The sequence below is a fragment of the Lithobates pipiens genome, unplaced genomic scaffold (genome assembly GCF_037356315.1).
Source record: "Lithobates pipiens isolate NorthernLeopardFrog02 unplaced genomic scaffold, aLitPip1_a1.2 Scaffold_18, whole genome shotgun sequence".
NCBI classification, from domain to species: domain Eukaryota; kingdom Metazoa; phylum Chordata; class Amphibia; order Anura; family Ranidae; genus Lithobates; species Lithobates pipiens.
In genome coordinates, this window is record NW_027507758.1 from 419,834,361 (window position 1) to 419,858,294 (window position 23,934).

The window sequence follows — 23,934 nt, forward strand, 5'->3', positions numbered from 1 at the left end:
CTTGAACAAATAAAATTGACATGTATTCATTCTCATAATCTAAATTAGTGAAAATGTGGAAAAAAATAAGTACAGCCTTACATTTCCCACCACTTCAAATGCATGAAATTAGGTGATCCAGATTGGGCGTCAATGACGAGTACCTCCTTGGAAATTATGCAGGTAGAATCTGTTTTATTTTAACCTAGATAGACAGATATCTAGGGTCTGACATGAATTCAATTGAAATTGTATGTGAGATATAGGATGTTCCCTCAATCTAGATAGTAAAGAGAAATAGGGGCGGGTACCATCATTATTCAAATTAGGATAGTGGAAAAGGGTGTGTCAGAGGATACTCCAAAATATTGCCCCACGACAACAAAAATGTGGAAAAATCAAATCTCGGTACCCAGGGGTTTAGACAAGGTATATATAAAAAGTATAAATGTATTGAAGGAAGGACGGAGATAAAAAACATTAAGTATAACAATACATAAAATAGTTATTGCATACAGTTACAGATGATTCAAAAAAGAGCAAATAAACCCCACTGGTATATAGGGAGTAAAGATGTAGGTCCAGACATAATCTTCTGCATGTTTCGTGACACAAGTCGCTTCTTCAGGAGGAAGCAGCCATAAACATCTAAAGAAATGTACAGTCTCATAGTTGCATAATCACAAATAATGAAAGTAATAGAAAAAAATAAAAATACAAATATACAAAAATAGTAAATAAGATAGTTTTGGAGTGTTATAGTCAGGCATAGCTTACCAGTGGAAGCCCATAGGGGGCACCAGATGGCACAATCTGAGGCACCCTAAATGGGTAATCCCCCCCGTGGTGAACATGGGAGGCACTGGAAGGTGCAATGGCTGAAATCAAAAAATATAAGAAATATTCTAATGTGGGTCTATATAGTCTATGGAAAGGAAACAAACACAGAACCAGAGGGGGGGGGGGGGGGGGTGTTGGGAAAGGCAAGAGGGCCGGGAAAAGAGGGAAACAGCAATCCAATCAAAAGTCTAACCCACCCAATGGATAGCATATAAATATTATGACACCCGGGGATCAAAGGCAGGACTTAAAACACAGCCATATCCCAAGGTTAAAGGCAGGTAAACTGCGTTTGTAAGGAGCTATGTTCAGTGGTCAGGCATGGCCAGCAACAGGTCACCTATAGCCATGAGGCTAAAGAAACAGGTGCAGTGAGTACATATAAAAATATGGACCATGGTCCACATCATAGGCAATAGACCACATAGTGTAACAATATCAGCAAGTGCCAAGCCTACAACTTCCTGTCATAAAAGCACAGGTAGGGCTGGCGAGTATAACCAAGGCGGTTGCTCACAAAAGTGACGTGGTTGTACAGATCCATCTTACCTTGAAAAGCCTGTGATAGAGCCTGTCCCCAGTTGGCAGCCATCTGCATCTGAATGAGGGCCTCCATAAGCACCTTTTTGAGAGCCTCCGACCCGGCCCACATCATCGTGCCTGACGTCACTGGGTCCATCTCGCCCACGTGATGTGCATGCGTGTGACCCTCACGATAGGATGGCCAGAGGCCATCATCAAGGGGAGGGCAGCCCACGAACTGGGGTCCCACCTAATGGAGAGACGCATGTCTATCACTGGGGAGAGTATATCGCCTCAAGCCGTTGTTACATATTTGCCCAGGACATGATGGTCTGTTAACCACTTGCCGACCGCCGCACGCCGATGTACGTCGGCAGAATGGCACGGGCAGGCATAAGCACATACATGTACGTCCTTTGCCTCCCGCGGGTCGGGGGCCCGATCGGGCCCCCGCCCGGTGCCTGCGGCGGTCGGTTTTCGTTCGGGAGCGATCCCGGACGAGGGGACGGCCATTCATTCATGGCCACCCCCTCGCGATCGCTCCCGACGAATGGAAATCCCCGGTGACATCACTTCCTCTCCTGTAATGTAAACACAGGAGAGGAAGTGATGTATTCTCTCCTCCGTGTCGGTATTTTTCGTTCCGACACGGAGGAGAGCGGATCAGTGAGTTGCACCAACACATCCCACACACAGTAGAACATGCCAGGCACACTCACACCCCCCCTTTACCCCCCGATCACCCCCCCAATTACCCCTGCCCCCCAGTCACAGTGACACCAATGTCATTTTTTTTTTTTTTTTTTTTTTTTTTTTGCATTGGTGTCATTTGTGACTGTAATAACTGTTAGGGCAGTTAGGGTTAGCCCCCTTTAGTTCTAATGTACCCCCCTAACCCCCCCAATAAAGGTTTAACCCCGTGATCACCCCCCGTCGCCAGTGTCACTAAGGCTGGGTTCACATTGCAGCGGTTTATGAGAACGAATGTGATTCGCACCGCACTGCAGTGCAAATCACATCCGATCTCTGTGCGATTCGAGTTCAGCCATTCGCCGCACCCGCCGCACCCGCCACACCCGCCGCACCCGCCGCAAATTCGCACGGGACCCTTTTTTTGGCCCGCAGCAGAATCGGATCGCATGGGTGTTCACACCATGCGATCCGAGTTTGCAGATCGCACTGCGATATGCGAACTGATCTGGGGGTGTCAGTAACATTTCACTGACACTCCCAGCAGTTCGCATAGGGCAGTGTGAACTGCCGCCGGGAGGCATGCGATGCGGGAACCCGCCGCGGATTCGCGGCGTTTCCGCATCGCTCCAGTGTGAACCCAGCCTAATAAGCGATCATTTTTCTGATCGCCGTATTAGTGTCACAGGTGACGCTAGTTAGGCAGGTAGGTATTTAGGTTCGCCGCAGCTTTTTATAGCGCTAGGGACCCCCATATACTACCGCATAAAGCCCCCTGATTGCCCCCTAGTTAACCCTTTCACCAGTGATCACCATATAACTGTTACAGGTGACGCTGGTTGGTTAGTTATTTTTTTATAGTTTCAGGGCACCCGCCATTTATTACCTAATAAAGGTTTAACCCCCTGATCACCCGGCAGGTGTCATTTGTGACTAATAACTGTTAGGGCAGTTAGGGTTAGCCCCCTTTAGTTCTAAGGTACCCCCCTAACCCCCCCAATAAAGGTTTAACCCCGTGATCACCCCCCGTCGCCAGTGTCACTAAGGCTGGGTTCACATTGCAGCGGTTTATGAGAACGGATGTGATTCGCACCGCACTGCAGTGCAAATCACATCCGATCTCTGTGCGATTCGAGTTCAGCTATACAGATAGTATGGCTGAATTCGTGTCGCACCCGCCGCACCCGCCGCAAACTCGCACGGGACCCTTTTTTTGGTCCGCAGCAGAATCGGATCGCATGGGTGTTCACACCATGCGATCCAAGTTTGCAGATCGCACTGCGATATGCGAACTGATCTGGGGGTGTCATTAACATTTCACTGACACTCCCAGCAGTTCGCATAGGGCAGTGTGAACTGCCGCCGGGAGGCATGCGATGCGGGAACCCGCCGCGCATTCGTGGCGTTCCCGCATCGCTCCAGTGTGAACCCAGCCTAATAAGCGATCGTTTTTCTGATCGCTGTATTAGTGTCACAGGTGACGCTAGTTAGGCAGGTAGGTATTTAGGTTCGCCGCAGCTTTTTATAGCGCCAGGGACCCCCATATACTACCGCATAAAGCCCCCTGATTGCCCCCTAGTTAACCCTTTCACCAGTGATCACCATATAACTGTTACAGGTGACGCTGGTTGGTTAGTTATTTTTTTATAGTTTCAGGGCACCCGCCATTTATTACCTAGTCTCACTAGTGTACCCCTAAATTTAGGGGTGTCTACTTTCTAAAATGGGGTCATTTGGGGGGGGGGGGTTTGTGCCATCTTGGCATTTTATGGCCTTCAAAACTGTAACGCCCTTAGAAAGCCTGAAGGCGGTGCTTGGTTTTTGGGGCCCCGTACGCGGCTAGGCTCCCAAAAAGTCCCACATATGTGGTATCCCCGTACTCAGGAGAAGCAGCAGAATTTATTTTGGGGTGTCATTTCACATATGCCCATGGCATGCGTGAGCAATATATCATTTAGTGACAACTTTGTGAAAAAAAAAAAAAGTTTGTAATTTTCCCGCAACTTGTGGCAAAATATAAAATATTCCATGGACTCAACATGCCTCTCAGCAAATAGCTTGGGGTGTCTACTTTCTAAAATGGGGTCATTTGTGGGGGTTTTGTGCCATCTTTGGCATTTTATGGCCTTCAAAACTGTAATAGGTAGTGAGAAGTGAACTCAAAAAATTACGCCCTTAGAAAGCCTGAAGGCGGTGCTTGGTTTTCGGGGCCCCGTACGCGGCTAGGCTCCCAAAAAGTCCCACATATGTGGTATCCCCGTACTCAGGAGAAGCAGCAGAATTTATTTTGGGGTGTCATTTCACATATGCCCATGGCATGCATGAGCAATATATCATTTAGTGACAACTTTGTGAAAAAAAAAAAAAAAAAAAAAAAGTTTGTAATTTTCCCGCAACTTGTGGCAAAATATAAAATATTCCATGGACTCAACATGCCTCTCAGCAAATAGCTTGGGGTGTCTACTTTCTAAAATGGGGTCATTTGTGGGGGTTTTGTGCCATCTTGGCATTTTATGGCCTTCAAAACTGTAATAGGTAGTGAGGCGTGAAATCAAAAATTTACGCCCTTAGAAAGCCTGAAGGCGGTGCTTGGTTTTCGGGGCCCTGTACGCGGCTAGGCTCCCAAAAAGTCCCACATATGTGGTATCCCCGTACTCAGGAGAAGCAGCAGAATTTATTTTGGGGTGTCATTTCACATACGCCCATAGCATGTGTGAGCAATATATCATTTAGTGACAACTTTGTGTAAAAAAAAAAAAAAAAAATTTTTTTTTTGTCATTATTCAATCGCTTGAGGCAAAAAAATAAAATATTCAATGGGCTCAACATGCCTCTTATCAATTTCCTTAGGGGGTCTACTTTCCAAAATGGGGTCATTTGGGGGGGTTTTGTACTGCCCTGTCATTTTAGCACCTCAAGAAATGAGATAGGCAGTCGTAAACTAAAAGCTGCGTAAATTCCAGAAAACGTACCTTAGTTTGTAGATGTGACAACTTTTGCGCAAACCAATAAATATACAATTATTGACTTTTTTTTTACCAAAGACATGTGGCTGAATACATTTTGGCCTAAATGTATGACTAAAATTGAGTTTATTGGATTTTTCTAATAACAAAAAGTAGAAAATATCATTTTTTTTCAAAATTTGCGGTCTTTTTACGTTTATATCGCAAAAAATAAAAATCGCAGAGGCAATCAAATACCATCAAAAGAAAGCTCTATTTGTGGGAAGAAAAGGACGCAAATTTTGTTTGGGTACAACATTGCATGACCGCGCAATTACCAGTTAAAGCAGCGCAGTGCCAAAGTGTAAAAAGACCTCTGGTCATTTACCAGCAAAATGGTCCGGTCTGAAAGTGGTTAAGAGATGCCAATGTTCTGACAATAATGTACGTAGTTGGTTGTGATGAATGGAGAATTTGGTAACCATTTTAAATGTTTTAGATGGTTCTACATGAGGGGGGCCATATAGCAATGACGATCTGGTCCGTGAAAAGGCCCTGTTATAGGCCTTCCTAAAATGAATGCTGGTATAGCCCATGCTAAAAGGCGCTCATGTAGAGCAGCCGCTTGGATGTAAAAATCCCCGTCCTCTGTGCAGTTATGACGCAACCTTAAATATTGAGCGTACGGGATACTGCGTATCGGGGGACGGGGATGAGAGCTGGAGGCATGAAGCAACGTATTGCCCGCCGTGGGTTTCCGATATAGGTCCATTGCTATTTAACCGGTGGGATTCTTGATGATCTTTGAATTAAGAAAGGAGATATGAATCATAAGTAAATGTAAAGCGTAGGTTAAACTGATTAGTATTTAAACGTTTGATAAACTTGATCAGTGATAATTCTGTACCCATCCAGATAACAAATAGGTCATCAATGAACCTGTACCAACATAGCACATGGTTCAAAAATAATTGTAGGGAATCATCCCTGAAAATTGATCTCTCCCATCCCCCCAAATAAAGGTTGGCATAGGAGGGTGCACAGGAAGTGCCCATTGCCACTCCCTGTGTTTGTAAATAGATCTGGTCCATTTATGTAAATTGCTCAGGATAAACTGCAATAGTTTCAAAATAAACAAATTGAGGGGCCATGTATCACAATCTTGCTCCATCAAGATGGTACCAGCCATCCAGACGCCCTGCCTGTGGGAGATGCTCAAGTAGAGAGCCTCAACATCTATAGCCACGAGGAGGGCATCTGGAGGGACCTGGACCCCTTCGATGTTTAAAAGCAAGTCCGTTGTGTCCCGAATGTATGACGGAACTCAAAACATGTGGCATTAGAAATGTGTCTGCAATTTTTTTGCGTTTTCTGTTAGGGACCCTATGCCCGATACTATGGGTCTCCCGGGTGGTGCCCTAAGGTTTTTATGGGTTGTGCATGTAGGAGTGATCAAAATGATATTTTTGATGTATAAATTATTTAACGGTTACATTTTGCTTGTTATTTTATTTATGTATATCACCTCTATCTGTAGGCTATGTTTGAATGAAGGTATAGATTTGCCTGTTCATATATTTGGAAAAAGTAAAACCTTTCCATGGGGCATACCTACTTTTTCACATGACTATAGGTTTCATGTGATATTCTATCAGACTGTGTAACATGTTTTAGGGTTATTGGGCAAATGCACAGGATATCCTAACTAAATGTAAAGCCTGACTTCAGAGGAAACCGTTTTTGGATGGATTGGGAAATAAACATTTTTGTCAAATTTAGATTTTTGTCCATTAGGACGATTTTTCCCTCTCCCTGTGACACCAGACAAGAGGAAGTGGGGAGGGGATAGAAGATCTAACACACCTGCAATGTTTAAAAAAAAAGGTATATTTTGTCGGTGTTCCAGTTGGAGAGATTTCCCATCATTTTCTGTCCAGACAGGAACTGTGGGGATATCTCATCTGTTTTGACACAGACATCAATAAATACCCGACAGGGGCTACAGCCTTTCTCCAGATTTTGGCTGCAGTTGATAAAAAAAAAAATCAGCTATCTATATTTAGACACCCATTTTTATTTGTTTACTTATTACTCATTTATTTGCCAGTCATCAGCTAGGCACATAACAAGTACCCCCTTGGCTTCCCAACACTGACAGAAATTCACTACGCGTCTGTGAATTTTTATTGCTTGCCTGAGGAAAGTCACCGAACCAAGCCAAACCAGCAAAATCCTAATGCTGTAAAACATGAATCATAACCTTCAAGACCTGCATTATTGTTGTCATATAATATATATCTAATGTCATGGCATTGCATTGCAGCATATGAAAGAGAGAATCATCAAGATGAAGCTGAAGAAGCAGAAAATACTGCTAAGAATGCAAACGAGGAGCAAGCTATAGATCAGCAGCCTGCAAGCAGAGAGCGGCAAGATGTAAGTGTGATATATGGTGATACCTTAAGTAGAAGCCATGATGACACATTGGATATAAGTCACCCAATTCATATGGCCTTACAATGCTAATAAAAAGCTTTGCATTAAATTGAATAATTTGCAAAACAGATGAGTTTTGTCACTATCCCTTAAGTGTTGTTAGTGCAGTAACTGTGAGGTAAAATGTATGGAGGCCACTAATGAAGTACTGTAATCTTTCTCATTGATTAGCATCAGGAAATGTATCCTCATTTATAAAGGCATGCAAGGCTACTAAAACTTTGCCTGGAATCAAGACCACTGATTTATATTGATGTTTACTTAAGGTTACAGTTTAGTCTAATTGAAACAAATCTTAAGTTGTATTTTTGCATTTCTCTGTGCAACAATAGAACTAGCAATTCTGTAAAGTCAAATTGGTATTGTCGCCTCTAGCAGGGAAGTAGTCTAGTGGATGTAAAGATACCTGGACACCTGCAGGCTGTGTTCATAAAGAAAATGTAATCTTCAAATGTAACATGCCTCACTGGTGCCCAGGTTCTCTGCTCATCCTTGCAAGTTCTATATATATCTAAAGGCAAATATAACTATATTGTAGATAAAACAAAACGGAACATACCAGATAATGCAGATAAAACATCTTATAATCAATAAAATTATAGATTAATTGCACTTACAAAGAAGCAACTTGATCAGAACATGGGTAACCCATATCTCATTAGATGTCAGATCCCTAGATGCAGATGCAAAAACTGCCAATTCAATATAGCCGCCATAAGAAAGAATAGCTTATGATATAATATCCTAGATAAGGACCAGGCTGACATCCTGGAGCAAAGGACCTCCACTTACATGTTTCGGGTGGCCCTATCCCTTAGCCTCTTACATGATTCAGTGTCTTGTTCCATCACAGTAAGCTATCCCTCCTTTTGCAAGCTCTCTGGAAGTCATGGTGATCATTCATTATCTGTGAGTACCCAAAGACACCACCACCTGGAATTTCTCAGAAGACACTGAACAGCCATATTGGCAAGCATTCTCTGATTGTTATTGTTCCTCAACAGGACAAGTCCGCTCCCCCCAGTTTTCCTGTCCATAGCCATGAACATAAAAGATGGACTGAACTGTGCATTTGAGTTTATGCAAGGATAAGCATCCAACCTTTCTCTCATTTTTATGGATGACCTAACACCAGTTAAAACAATGTGTGTAGTCGGTCCATGGTAACCTGCAGGTGATTAATAATTAAATGTAGTCTAAAGGTCTGAAGCCACGATTCCTTAAATGGGGTTCTTTTGTAGCTTCAGAAAATAAACATATGCAGATTAAATTATCATGCTTGTTTATTGTATTGCAGCTCTAATAGTGTTAGCCCTTGTACACACAGTCGGACATTCCGACAACAAAATCCGTCTGATTTTGTCCGACAGATTTTGTCTGAAACCGGTGTTGCATACACGAGGTCGGACAAAGTTGTCGGAAAATCCGATCTAACGTAATGTGATTATGTTATTTTGTTACGACGGGACTATGTTCAGGCTAGTAGCCAATAGCTTTGGTCTAGGAATTTGATCTGAGCATGCGTGGCATTTTGTCCGATCGGAATTCTCTACACACAATCGAATAAAGTCCGATCAGATCATGTTGTCGGAAAGTGTTATAGCCCAGCTCTAAAACTTTGTCTGTCGGATATTCCGACGGAAACAGTCCAATGGAGCCCACACACAGTCGGATTATCCGACAACGCGGTCCGATCGGACATTTTCCGTCAGAATGTCCGACCGTGTGTACAAGGGCTTAGACTTTAATTTACTTTGTCTGTTAATGTACCTGGTGATATTAGAATCACTTCTGATTTGACTCCACTTTAGTGTAAAATAGGACATAATTTCTTAATCTGAATGCAAATTTGTGTGCCTTCAATTTATAAAAAAAATCTGCTGTGATGCAAAAGATAGATGAATGTTTTTCTAAGTTTAATATGAACACTAAAGCAATGCTAGATGAGACAAATGAATCTTAATTATGGTTTGTTTTTAAGTATACAAATTTTGAGCAGCTCTGGAACTCAATAACGGCTTTGTTTGTTTATCACAACTTTTAGTGTAATTAAAGTTCAGTATTTTATTTAGTATAAACCAGAATAATTTATTTTGTATAGCATGAGAAGCATACCCAGTGGAGACAAAAACATTACTCTAGTGTACCAAAAGCATTTCCAGTATTTTAGTAACACAATTTATGCACGTACACTAGGCTGCTGGGGACGATGTGAATCCTGCAGATGATCCCAATAACCAAGGGGAAGATGAATTTGAAGAGGCAGAACAAGAGCGAGAGGAGAACCTGCCAGATGAGAACGAGGAGCAAAGACAGCAGCAAGACCAGGCTGAGAAACAAGAGCATTTAGTGGTAAGAGCTTCTGCTGTGGCTGAATAAAGTGCCAGTTAGAGTCACTTGGAGGCAGAAGAACTCCACAAGAACGGAAGCTAAGAGAAAGTCAGCAAGCCGATAACCCACAGACCTCATCCTGCTTTCCAAGCAAATGCTCATAGAAAACACACATTTTTATGCTTCACTTGCAAAGCAAATGGCTAGCAACCTTTTTTTTATTTATTTTTTTATATTGCAACACACAGTAATTATTTTTAATGAAATTCTCCTATTTGCTCTGTATCAAAATAGAGGAATGAAAAATAATTCCAGTTTATGGCTTTAGCAGTATGAAATCTGAGTAAACCTTAAAGTGTAGTTTGCTGTATCATAATAAATGTATAGAAGCAAAGAACAATTAAAAGCCTGCTATACACTTTTTTTTTCCCCATTCAACCCAGCAGGGCTGAACTAAAAACAAAACAAAAAATAAACTGTCCCCACCAGAACGTCAGACCCTTTTTCAGTTATACCCCTTCAACAGAAGTGTGCCCAGCAGTCAGGCTGCAGTGCATCTCCAATAAGAAGGCAGCTTTGTTCACTGCTACTGTATGTGCATGACTTGGTTGCTAGTTTTTTGGTGCATTCTTTCTGTAACAAACACAAAGTTTGAGTTCTCTTAGCAAGCATGTGCTTTGTGGTTCAGTGATCATATTAAGTAAACTGTTAGCGCTATATAAATCCTTTATAATAATAATAAATGTTGTTTTTTGCTTTTATAGATGGCTGGGAATCCTGACCAGCAGGAGGATAATGTTGATGAACAATACCAGGAGGAAGGAGAAGAAGAGGTGTGTTCAACATGTCCTTTTATTAACAATGCATTATTAGTTGCCCGGTTTTAAAATAAATAAAACTGTCCCCAAGAAAATGCCCTTATTGGATCAACGATCCAGACATCTGATCTTTGGGAAAGTATAAAAACACAAAGATCTGTGCACAAGTCCAAAGACTGCAACTAATTTCACGACTGGCAGAGTCACACATGGTTTAACTAAGGTTACTGGGGACAAGTGGATTGATGACTTGTGAGATTAACGTCCCAATCTCAAATTCCATCTAGAATACATATTGTTTTTTTTTATTATTATCCCAACAACACATTACTCTTTATACACGCTGCTCAAACTATATTTTTTCAAGACTGGAAACATCACATTTTATTTATGGTTCTGTCAGTTCATTTATCTTTAATATTAGGCATAGTGGGCTTTTTACTAGGAAGCTGAATTGAAAGCTGTTTATATTGTTCCAATATACCGAAGTGTGCACATCATACCTTATCATTTATTAAATCCATAACCACAACTAGTTTTAAATGTAGGTTATGAAATGAAAGGGGTGTATACAGGTTATATACTATATGCAGCAGTCATCTTTCTCTAGTTTTAGTTGCTGATTGGATTCACACGTTCTACTGTAGTCATGTGTCACCTTGAAAAGTGTTCATATGAATCTGTGATGCATATACACAGGAGTAACACAGGGACATTGATAATGTTAGTCACAATTCAGTGCACAGGGGGATATAAATCTAATATCCCATTAATTCTGCAATATATGTCTTGATTTATTGATGCCTTATATTTGTTTAGGTACAGGAAGATCTCACAGAGGAGAGAAAGAGAGAACAAAATGGAGAAGAACCATATGGTGAAAATGAAGAAAATGTAAGGAATATAATTAGATTGTAAAATTAATATTTCATGATATGTTAGTATGTATTTTTCAATATGTATTATATTTTCATTATACATAGACTGGGTGAACAACATATATATTGTAAATAAAATTCAAGCCCTAATCTGGACTTTTTAGAAGTCACATGCTTATATTCATATAAATATCCCACTGGCAAAAAAAATGCTAAACCACACTATTTGCTATTGGTTATTTTGGTCTTATGCTCTTTTTTCAGTTTTAATGTATAAGAGAATGCATTCAATAGCTGAGGGAGTAGTTGTGATGTCCTAGTAGATTTGTTGAAGCAAATTAAATATAGAAGCCCTGTGTGCAGGTGAAGATGACACTGATCTAATACTGCATCATTAGTATCTTCTTTCATTCACAGATCACTGTGAATGAATGACGCAACTGTGAATACAAGAGATAGCAGTGAAAAGAACCCCCAGATTTTTAAGTTGTTAAGAAAGGGGGGCCATGTTACACCTTAAGTTTGGGTATAACATGAAACATGGTCATAAAATTATCTTCTCTTTTAACCCTTTCCCCCCATGCATACGCATATATGTGCAGGTGGGTCTTTATCCATGTGGCCATATATATGTGCTATTGTGTCACGGACATCCCTATGTCTCATAGAAATGAAAAGATGCACTGTATTGCTACACACCTTGTGGGCTTTTTTCATCAAAATGCAGGTACAAAAACAAAGAATCATAGAGGGGGAAAGAAAGATATTGACATGTTTTGCACTGTTCTAGCACTTCTTAACAACTCCTCTGTGTCTCACACTAACAATCGGGAACCACGATGACCAGTTCCTGATCACTTAATCGCTATGATAGCCTGTGATTGGCTAGCACAGTGATTGGTCACTGTATAGCCCCCTCCTTAGTTCTTAAGGGTTTATCTTATGTACCTAAAAATATCTTCTTTAGCCTTTTCTCATTTTGGACATCTATGCATAGATCGTTTTGCTGTATTAAGGGCTTGTTCATATGAGTTACAGTGCATTTATGTCCATTTTTTACAGTTTTGTGCAAGCTTTCGGCCCGTGTATACAGAAGCCAACCGAACGTCCAGCTTCCGTTAAATGGGCATGCTGGAAAAACAGCAGCCAATCGGCATCTGATCAGTGCTCGCAAGCCAATGGCTGTGAGCGCTGACCAGTGTGCTCTGGCAGGGGAGCAGTCCCCCTGTCAGAACACAATAGCTCAGCAGGGAGATCACTGTGCTAACATTGCATAGTTAGTACAGCAAGATACTCGGTTTTGTTTGTTCAGCCCTCTGGGTTAAACGTAAAAAAATTGTAAATGTGTACAAGGCATAAAAGTGTATAAATTGGCGGAGTGCTTCGTTCATCAAATTATTTTGGCAGTGCAACAATATGAGGGTTTGGGCACTGTAGACACATACTTCCCTCTTGTGTCCAACTACTTAATGCCTTATGTATGAACAGTTTGTGTTTGACAGTAGTCATTTTTGGTATGCTAGGCACTCATTTTACATGAAACATCACGCTTTTCCTTATTTCTGTGTTGACACAGATATGAGAGGCTGCTGCCGTGTGCTAAATTATAATTCCTCTAGTCCCAAAAACCTAAAGTTTTTCCATGGCAAGAATAGATTTGGGTGGCCATACATGTCTCAATATTGTCAGGCAATAGGACTAATTAGACATGACTTATTATTGGCCAGTGTACTGTGTGTACTTTGCTAACTTCTAAGTAAAAAAAAAAAAAAAAGTGATCTCACACGGATATGATCATGGCTCTTGTGCTGCAGCAGAATTTTGTCACGAAGAGCAGTTCTTCCCTCACGTTGACAAATCTACTGATATATGTCAGCTTTTAGTGTACTTGCCATTTTAAACATAAGCTATAGTAAAGCTACATTTCTTACTGTACAAATAAATACATGCATGACAAATCACCTTTATCACCATCAATGCTAACTGCATACAAGCCCTTAAAAGGGCCAGTTTGCTTCAACACTGATAGATAGTAATGCTGTAAGGCAGATACCAAATAACCTTATTTGCTTACATTTTCTGTGACCCGCCACACTCTTGGGAGTTTGTGTTCTAGTGTAGTTTTCACTTGATTTCCTTGTGCTCTCTATACTTCGCAGATGTCACATATGGCGGTGATTTCAGTATTCAGGAGTGTGCTGAAGTCATATTGTCACTCTACCAGAACCCATCTGGGGCCTTTTTATGTTCAGATTATTTCCTTCTAGTATCACTTTACTATTTAAAGAGAGAAGGAGAGGGCAAACAATAAAGATTATAGCATCAAAGGATATTTTTTCATGTGTATGTTAGATAAATGTGCTATTGATGGTAAAAGCTACTGATCAGAATCTAATGCTTTTTACCTTTATTGTTGATAGGTGGCTTCTTAGTGGCAGATTGGTATAAGAATTATTCTATTGCTCTGACTAGGCTTTTTAAAATATAACTTTAATTATTTTCCATATAACAAAGATGGAAGCGCTTAAACCCAAAAACACAAATATATTACCGGTATATTGCAGCTTATCAACTCTTGGACATGGTGGTTGCATTTGTTTTTTTCTGTTATTTTCACCTGCCAATAAATATGTTGTTTTTCAACTTCCTTCAACAGATCTATTTACCACTGACATGGGGCTGCTTGCAATGTTCAGCATTTATTCATTTATGTAGAAATGGGAAGAAAACCTGTTGCTGTTCCTGTGTTAGCTTGAGTTCAGCTTTTTTATTAATTAATTTGTTAGGCAAGTCCATCTGAATCTTATAGTACATCTAATACTATCCCCCCAGACTGAAAATACTGCTGTTCCAAGGTGTCTTTGTTGCGCCTTCATCCAAAGGAGAGTTCACAGTTCACACCAGATGCTGTTCCGTGTGCTTTTTTTTCTGCACTAAAAATGCATGCACAGTGTTTTCCATGTATTCCAATGGCTCTAGTTCACACCAATGCAGTCAGTTCCAGTCAGTTTCTGGTCAGTTTTTGCCCCGGAAACTGACTGGAACTGACTGCACTGGTGTGAACTAGAGCCAATGGAATACATGGAAAACACTGTGCATGCATTTTTAGTGCATAAAAAAGCGCACGGAACTGCATCTGGTGTGAACTAGCACTCAGGCCACATGCACATTAGCACTTTAGCCTGTGTGCATTAAATCCTAGTTTTATCAGGCACCTGGGAGGCACAGGTGCAGTGTCCAGCCCTGCTAAAATCTATCACAGTCTGAAAACCGTGGAGGCTGCACACTATACTAAGAGCTCGTTCTTACAGGGGCAACTCGGGATCAGACTTCAATTCACCTCAAGTCACGCTGTTGAGAAAATCAATGTTAGTTAATGGAGCCGTCTTAATGTACACTACAGCAGTCGCTCCGACTTCAAAAAAGGTTCCTGTACTACTTCAATCCGACTTCTAGGCGACTTGTACCCATTGATTTCAATGGAAGTCGTCTCCAAGTCGGATCTCCATCTATATTGAAGCGACAATGTCACCTTTCTCACAGAATAATCAGCTCTCAAGGGGGAAATCCGCGCCAAATTTTAAATGAAATACCGGCATGGGTTCCCCCTCCGGGAGCATACCAGACCCTTAGGTCTGGTATGGATTTTAAAGGGAACCCCCATACGCCGAAAAAACTGCTTGGGGTCCCCCCAAAATTCATACCAGACCCTTATCCAAGCACGCAGCCCAGCCGGTCAGGAGAGGGGGTGGGAACAAGCGAGCCCCCGAACCGTACCAGGCCGCATGCCCTCAACATGGGCGGTGGGTGCTTTGGGGAAGGGGGGCGCTGCCCACCCCAAAGCACCTTGTCCCCATGTTGATGAGGACAAGGTCCTCTTCCCGACAACCCTGCCCGTTGGTTGTTGGAGTCTGCAGGCGGGGGGCCCCCCACCCTATGTGAAAGAGTATGGGGTACATCGTACCCCTACCCATTCACCTGGCGAAAAAAGTGTCCATAAAAAAAAAAACACAACACAGGTTTTTAAAGTAATTTATTAATCAGCTCCGGGCGTCTTCTTCCCACCTCGGGGGTCTTCTTCCGACTTCTCCACTCTGTTCCGCCTCTTCTCCCGGGGTCCGGCCTCTTCTCCCACTCTCCGGAGTCATCTCCCACTCTCCAGTTCTTCTGCCGGCTTCTCCGCTCTCTTCTTCCAGCTCTTTTACTAGCGGAGGAGCCCGTTCTCCTCCATCCCTCTTCTCTCCTCTTTCTTCTTTCTTCTTCCGATGTTGACACCACGCTCTTTTCCGCTGTAATGGCTTGTGCGACGTGTGCTGTGACTTATATAGGCATAAGGGGCAGGGTCACCTGACCGGCCGGGGCTACATGCTTGGATAAGGGTCTGGTATAGATTTAGGGGGTAACCCCATGCCGTTTTTCCGGCGTAGGGGGGTTCCCCTTAAAATCCATACCAGACCTAAGGGCCTGGTATGCTCCTGGAGGGGGAACCCATGCCGTTTTTTTTTTTTATTTAAAATTTGGCGTGGAGTTCCCCCTCAAGAGCTCATTATTCTCTGATTGGCCACGGCCAAAGTCGTCTGGCCTGAGGCGACCTAAAGTCGTGTTGTAAGTCGCCCCAAGTTGTGTTGAAGTCACTCCAAGTTTTTTTGGTAATGTAATGTGAGACTCCAGTTTTTTGCTTGCATCCTAAGGTGATGGATATCTTCTGCTGTGAGGAAATTTTCTAAACCTTTTTTGTTTTTTCTTTAACACTTTGATCAAGATCCAGCTGCCTATTTATTGCCTCATGGCTCAGTAGCAGTTTGCAGATTGGTTTCCCTTGATGTAAATCTTGGGAACTCTACCCGGGTCCTGCAGAAGCCTATCATTTTTACATGTGGATGAGTTATCTCCCTTCGTAAACGTCTCCGCTTTGTTGGTTTGATGTGAAGTTTTTACAACCCCAATTTCAATAAAGTTGGGACGCCGTTTATATAAAATCTACATAAAAACAGAATGCAATAATTTGCAAATTTCATAAACTCATATCTTATTCACAATAGAAACCATATCAAATGCTTAAACTGAGAAAATTTACCATTTTAAGAAAAAAGGTAAATTTGAAACTGATGGCAGCAACACGTCTCAAAAGAGTTGGGACAGGGAAACACGATGTGGTATCAACAAGGATGAGCTGGAGAAACATTTTGATACTAATTAGGTTAATTGGCAACATGTCAGTAACATATTCAGGTATAAAAATGGTGTCTTGGTGAGTCAGAGTGTCTCAGAAGTAAATATGGGCAGAGTTTCACCAATCTGTGAAAAGCTGCATCTAAAAATTGTCAAACTATTTCAGAATAAATTTCCTCAGCATAAAATTGCAACGTCTTTCAATATATCATCATCTATAGTACATAATATCAAATGATGCACTGTAGAAATCTCTGTGTGCAAGGGACAAGGCCAAAACTTAATATTAGATGCAGTGATCTTCAGGCTGCATTAAAAAAGGTATGATCTGTGATGGACTTCACTGCATGGGCTCAGGAATATGTCAAAAAAATCACTGTCTGTGTACATAGTTCACTGTGCCATCTAAAAATGCAAGGTAAAACTCTGTCATGCAAAGAAGAAGCCATCTCTGAACATGATCCATAAATGATGCTGTTTTCTCTGGGCCAAAGCTCATTTAAAATGGTCTGTTGCACAATGGGAAAATGTTCTGTGGTCAGATGAAATTTGACATTCTTTTTGGCAACCATGGGCGCTGCATCCTCTGGACTAAAGAAGGAGAGGGACCTTCCAGTTTCATATTAGTGCTCAGTTTAAAAGCTTGCATCCCTGATGGTATGTGGGTGCATTAGTGCATATAGAATGGGCAGCTTGCACATCTGGAAAACTTTCATCAATGCTGAACAATATATCCAGGTTTTAGAGCAGTATATTCTCCCATCTAGATGTCTTTTTTCGGGGAAGTCCAGTCCAGAACTTTCACTAACTGAAAACATTTGGCACGTCTTGAAGCGAAACAGGGAAGACACTGAACTGTTGAGCATTTAGAATCCTATATCAGGCAAGAATGGGACAACCTTCCTCCCAAAACTCCCAGACATTTACAGAGTGTTGTTAAAAGAAGAGGGGATGCTAAACCTTGGTAAACATGGCCCTGTCCAAATTTTATTTTAAGATGTGTAGCTGCCATCAATCTCAAAACGGTTGTCAATTTTGTTTGGGTACATTGTCGCGCAATTGCCAGTTAAGGCGACACAGTGCCGTATCGCAAAAAAATGGCCTGGTAATTGAGCAGCCAATTCTTCTGGGGCGGAAGTGGTTAAAATGATAAATTTTAACAGTTATAACATTTGATATTTTTTCTGTTAAATTTTCTGGTAATTTTCGGAATAAAATATAGGTTTATGAAATTGGCGAATTTACACAGCGTCCTAACTGTTTTGGAATTGTGGTTGTATAACACTTACCTTTTTAAATTTGGTGGGTTTTTCCCACTCAGCATTGCTGCTTAGGTGGTGGCGTAATTACATAACTCCTTCTAGCTGATGTGCTTCCACCTGCCATTTCCACTGAGAATTCATAAAGCACATCAGCTGATCTTCCGACTACCTGCTTTTCCAAAGACACAACAATAGGACATCCATCAGCATTTGGGTTATAGCAGCTTCCTTCCCGGACATGCAAAAACCCTCCCAGTCCGCATCTATCTCGTAAGTACGCCACAGAGGATGCTCTCACCTAAAAATGGCAGAGATAAGTTCAGATCAACATTCTCATTGTACTCCTCTTGTCCTAGCTTTTCTTCAGTCTGACCTGGACCAGCATCTGACTCTTGATACTCTTAAGGGACATAAAAGAGCAGAGGTAGGGTGCTACTACCCAATAAGATCAGAAAAATGTTCAGAGATACCTGGGTGCAGAAAGGCAGTCACACAGCTGCAATAGCAATCATGAGAAAACATGGTCCGCAACTCCTTGCTTGCTCTTTGAAAACTTCAAAATGCATTGATTATCCAAAGAAGACACAGGAACAGACAGCAGATGTAAATGTGTTTCAGCCTTGTGGGCCTTGCTCACTACAAATTCTATGTACAAAAATGCCACAATATATAGTGTATAAACCCCTCCTGGCAGCACACGTCATTAATTTGCCAATTAGTAGATAATCAAAGTTACTTGGAGAAGTGAAACACATAAATTCTAAATCTAAAATACAAAAAAGACAGTAAAATCCAAGAAAATAACAATACAAAATCTAAAGCTGAAATCTAAAAAGGGAAAAATGGAAAAAAATAAGTAAGAATGCCCAGTAGGGGAAATACAATAGTATTAATAAAATAGAAGAGGCAGGTAGTGCAAGAAGGAATCAATAAGTGTAAATCTAGGTCCCATTTGAGGTTTACCCCCTGAGGGACCCAGATTTTTTATATAAATATCCACCATGCCACTCTATCTAAAAGCTGTCTGTTCCTATCACCACTACTGGGCATAGAAGTCAATCTCTCAATGCCAGTACTCCTAAAGGAGGAGGACATGTTACCAGAATGGCACTCTTTAACATGAGACATTCAAAATGTGCTTTGCGTTTGGATTAACAGGGTCACAACAATGTTCTCCTTTTCTTGTTCTTAAAGCACATGTGGTACATCCAATGTACTGCAAGTTACAAGAAATGCAGCAGCTCTGATACACCACATACTTGATTTCACAATTAATGTATTGCTTAATGTCAAAGCTTTCTCCAATGGTTGCTGAATTGAAATATTTAGTGCATAAATTAACATGACAATATCTGCACATTTTAAAGTTGCATGAATAGCAACCTGGACATGAGAGCCAGGTGGTTGGTATTTTTTGGATGAAAATAAGCTAGGTGACAGCAATGAGCCCAAAGTTTGTGCTCGTCTGCTAGAAAAACGTCAGCCTGATTTTAAGACTTTGTAGAGACTTTGGTTTGAGTGGAGGATGGGAAGAATTTTCTTTATTGTATTAACAACTTGATGGTATTCTTGTGAGAAAGTGGTTACAAATGTTGCCAAACAATTGTTCTTTCTCTCTGTTCCTATACACAAATGCTTATTTCTATTTTATGGGTTATGGGTCTTTGTATATTAGCTGAAACATTAGAAAGAAGATCCTCTCTCCTCTTGACCCTAGCGTTATCGAATCCTCTCTGTACAGCTGATTTGGGGTAGCCCCTTTGGGCTAGTTGTATAGTTATAGTCTGGCATTCCGCATTAAAAGTGGCATCAGAGGAGCAATTCCTTTGAGCCAGAGTGAATTCTCCAACAGGGATCGCACGGATAGTGTGGGATGAGTGACAGCTGGTGGCAAAGAGAGTAGTATTTCACAAGCATGGCTTTCTGTAGGTGCAGGTGTATATAGCTTTAAGAGGAGCTGCACAAAAAAAAAAAATATTAAAAGCCAGCAGCTACTAATATTGCAGCTGCTGACTTTTAATAATATCACACTTACCTGTCCCAGGTTCCAGCGATGTCGGCGGCAGATGACGAGCAATCGCTCGTCTCGCTGCAGCCACCTCCGCCATCCTCTGTCAGGGAATCGGGAAGTGAAGCAAGAGGGCTTCACTGCCCGGTTCCCTACTGCGCATGCGCGAGTCGCGCTGCGCTGGTTCCCCCGCTGTGTCTCTGGGAACTCTGTGTTTCCCAGAACACAACGGGGGGGGGGGGGCGGAGCCATGCGGCGGTCTGGCCGGAAGTGGGTGCAGTTACCTGGATTATCCAGGTAACTGCACCCCCCTCCCCCCCCGAAAGGTGCCGATTGTGGCACCGGAGGGGGGGAGGGATAATACTAGCGGAACTTCCCCTTTAGGGTGAAGAACCGCTTTTAGTATCTGAATCCCCACACAAGGTGATATCCAGAAAGTCAATGCTCAGGGAATTAAGAGACTGTGAACTGAAGATTAAGTTCATTATCCTAAGGGATGGGTTTCTGCTTTATTCATTTTATTTCAGAAACCTTTGGCTTTGAACTCTGTTGTCAAGACCTTTGTACAGGGAGTTTCTCATGTTAATCCCTCACTTTGACCTCTGGTGTCTCTCTGGGATCTTAAACTGATACACTTGGTTATTCAAAGACCTACCTTTGAACCGATTTGGGATATCCCATTGGATGAATCGCACCAGTAAGTTGGCCTTTTTGGTGGCCATTACCTCCATCAGGTGTATCTCCAAGTTGGCAGCTCTTTCTTGTGTTTTTTGCTTGTTTATTACGTTGTCATTATGTCTGTTGCAAGTAGAGCAAAAAAAACATTTACATAATTTAGCCAAGTCCTGGACCTGCACATAACCACCTAGGGCAAAATCAATGTTTTTTTTTCAGTACATGCACAAACACAGATGCTTTGGAAATGGTGTGCGATTCCAGGACTTTGCTAAATGGTGTATTGGAGAAACAGACCCTGGAGTGAGTACCTCCGAGCCAGAGTTCAGGATTGCAGCTGCTTTATCTTTTGTGGGTAACCTAAAGAAAAACAGTTTGTGTGAACCAAATGCCTTTGCAAACTCTAAGATTACCTTGTAAAGGTAGTAGGGACATCATCACTCTGCTGCACATAGCCGGTGATTCATGAAATTTGAGCTGGGCATATATATCTGCAGTGTTTTTTTATCCCTCTTTACAGCACTATGTCCCTTGGCTTTGTCCTGCTGCTTTCTTCTGTTATCAGCATGATGACCTTTGACAAGCTCTCTGAGATGGGAGCCTGAAGTGTGTGTTAGGGGAGGTTGCTATAAATGGATTAGCAGACTGCTAAACCATTCGCAGGCAACCTCTGCATGTGTGGAGAGGGGGGTGTGTGCCTTTCCTCCAATCAGCTGTCTCACAGTGTATAGCAATAATCCACTACTACAGATGAATGAGGAAGTGAAAAATCTAACAAGAGCTCCACTTTCTAAACAATATATAAAGTTGAAGACAGCAGATACACAGTTGTGCTCATACGTTTACATACCCTGGCAGAATTTTATGATTTCTTGGGCATTTTTCAGAGACTATGAATGATAACACAAAGTTAGTGTTTTGCTGAAGCTGTTTATTATTAATCAACTGTTTACTCTTATTAAATCATAATGGCAACAGAAGCTACCAAAAAGACCCTGATCAAAATTGACATACCCTGGTCAATTTTAGCCTGATAACATGCACACAAGTTGACACAAAGGGGTTTGAATGGCTATTATAGGTAACCAGCCTCACCTGTGATCTGTTTGTTTGTAATTACTGTGCGTGTATTAAAGGTCAATGAGTTTCTGGACTCCTGACAGACCCTTGAATCTTTCATACAGTGCAGCACTGACGTTTCTGGATTCTGAGTCATGGGGAAAGCAAAAGAATTGTCAAAGGATCTGCAGGAAAATGTAGTTAAACTGTATATAACAGGAAAGGGATATAAAAGATATCCAAGGAAGTGAGAATGCCAATTAGCAGTGTTCAAACTCTAAACAATAATTGGAAAATGAGGGGTTCTGTTGAAACCAAACCATGGTCAGGTAGACCAACTAAAATTTCTGCCAGAAAAATTGTTCAGGATGCAAAGAAAATATAAATAACAAATAACTTCAGGTGAAATACAGGACTGTCCGAAAACATGTGGTGTGGCTGTTTCAAGATGCACAATAAGGAGGCATATGAAGATAGATGGGCTGCATGGTCGAGTCGCCAGAAGAATGCCATTACTACGCAAATGTCACAAAGTATCCCGCTTACAATATGACAAACAGCACAGAGACAAGCCTCAAACCTCCTAGCACAAAGTCATTTGGAGTGATGAAACCAAAATTGAGCTTTATGGCCAAAACCATAAACGCTACATTTGGAGAGGAGTCAACAAGGCCTATGATGAACGGTACACCATTCCTACTGTGAAACACGGAGGTGGATTGCTGATGTTTTGGGGATGTGTGAGCTACAAAGGCACAGGAAGTTTGGTCAAAATTGATGGCAAGATGAATGCAGTATGTTATCAAAAACTACTGGAGGAATATTTGCATTCATCAGCCAGGAAGCTGCACATGGGACATACCTGGACATTCCAACATGACAATGGTCCAAAAGACAAGGCCAAGTCGACCTATCATTGGCTACAGCAGAATAAAGTGAAGGTTCTGGAGTGTCCATCTTAGTCTCCAGACCTCAATATCATTAAGCCACTCTCGGGAGATCTCAAACATGCAGTTAATGCATAATAGCCCAAGAAGTTAAAGGAACTGGAGGCTTTTTGCCAAGAGGAATGGGCAGCTTTACCACCTGAGAAGACAAATAGCCTCATCCACAAATACCACTAAAGACTTCAAGCTGTCATTGATTTTAAAGGGGGCAATACACTGTATTAAGAACTGGGGTATGTAAACTTTTGATCAGGGTCATTTGTGTAGTTTCTGTTGCCATTATGATTTAAAAAGAGTAAACACAGTTGATTGATAATAAATGGCTTCAGTCAAACACTAACCATGAGTGAAAGAGAAAGTTTTGGGTTATTCATATTCTTTGAAAAATGGCCAAGAAATCATAAATTCTGCCAGGGTATGTAAACTTATGAGCACAACTGTACATGTAAAACTTATGTAGGGAGATTTGTTTCATCTTTGTGTGTCATCTGAGTGTTCACTTCACTGGGTATATGTGAGGGTTTACATCCACTTTAAGCACTACAAAGCTATGCCATAGATGCAGTATGCTGTTTCACATTGTCCTGCTGAAATATGCAAGGCCTTCACTGAAAAATATATTGTCTGGATGGGAGCATATGCTGCTCTAAAAGCTGGATATATCTTTTGGCATTGATGGTGCCTTTCCAGATGTGCAAGCTGCTCATTCCATCCTTACTAATGCACCCCCATGCCATCAGAGACGGAGATGTTTGAACTGAGCGCTGGTAACATGCAGAGAGGTCCCTCTCCTCTTTAGGTGCCAATGGTTGCCAAAAAGAATGTCAAATTTGGGTTTGATCACAGAACAGTTTTCCAGTCAGCAATAGACCATTTTAAATGGATCATGCTTTGATATGGCTGCTTCTTTGCATGATGAGTTTTATGTTGTATTTTTGGATGGTGTGGCAAACTGTGTTCACAAACCGTGATTTTTGAATGTATTCGTGAGCTCATGCAGTGATGACCACCACACAATCATGCTTGTTTTTAATACAGTGCCATCTGAGGGCCTAAAGATCATGTATGTCCAATTTTGCATTTCAGCCTGGTCCCTTGCGCATAGAGATTACTCCAGATTCTTAGAATCTTTTGATGACACTTTTAATATGTATTATGTACCGTAGATTATATATTTAAAGTCTTTGCAGTTTTACATTGAGGAATATTATTCTGAAATTGTTCAACAATTTTTAGATGGAGCTTTTCAGATTGGTGAACTTCTGTTCATCTTTACTACGAGAATACTCTGACTTTCTAAGATGCTCTTTTT

The 23,934-nt window shown here is 41.5% G+C and overlaps 1 protein-coding gene across 5 annotated transcripts in view; it reads left to right on the plus strand.

The window, feature by feature from the left end:
• The window catches only part of GOLIM4 (golgi integral membrane protein 4), a 169,329-nt gene that overhangs the window by 133,407 nt on the left and 11,988 nt on the right, over nt 1-23,934 (plus strand). For all 5 annotated transcript variants that reach the window (XM_077488024.1, XM_077488027.1, XM_077488026.1 and 2 more), the window contains 4 exons: nt 7,300-7,412; nt 9,669-9,824; nt 10,568-10,636; nt 11,441-11,515. In XM_077488024.1, the coding sequence (XP_077344150.1) occupies nt 7,300-7,412; nt 9,669-9,824; nt 10,568-10,636; nt 11,441-11,515 (413 nt within the window). The remainder of the gene's footprint in view (nt 1-7,299; nt 7,413-9,668; nt 9,825-10,567; nt 10,637-11,440; nt 11,516-23,934) is intronic.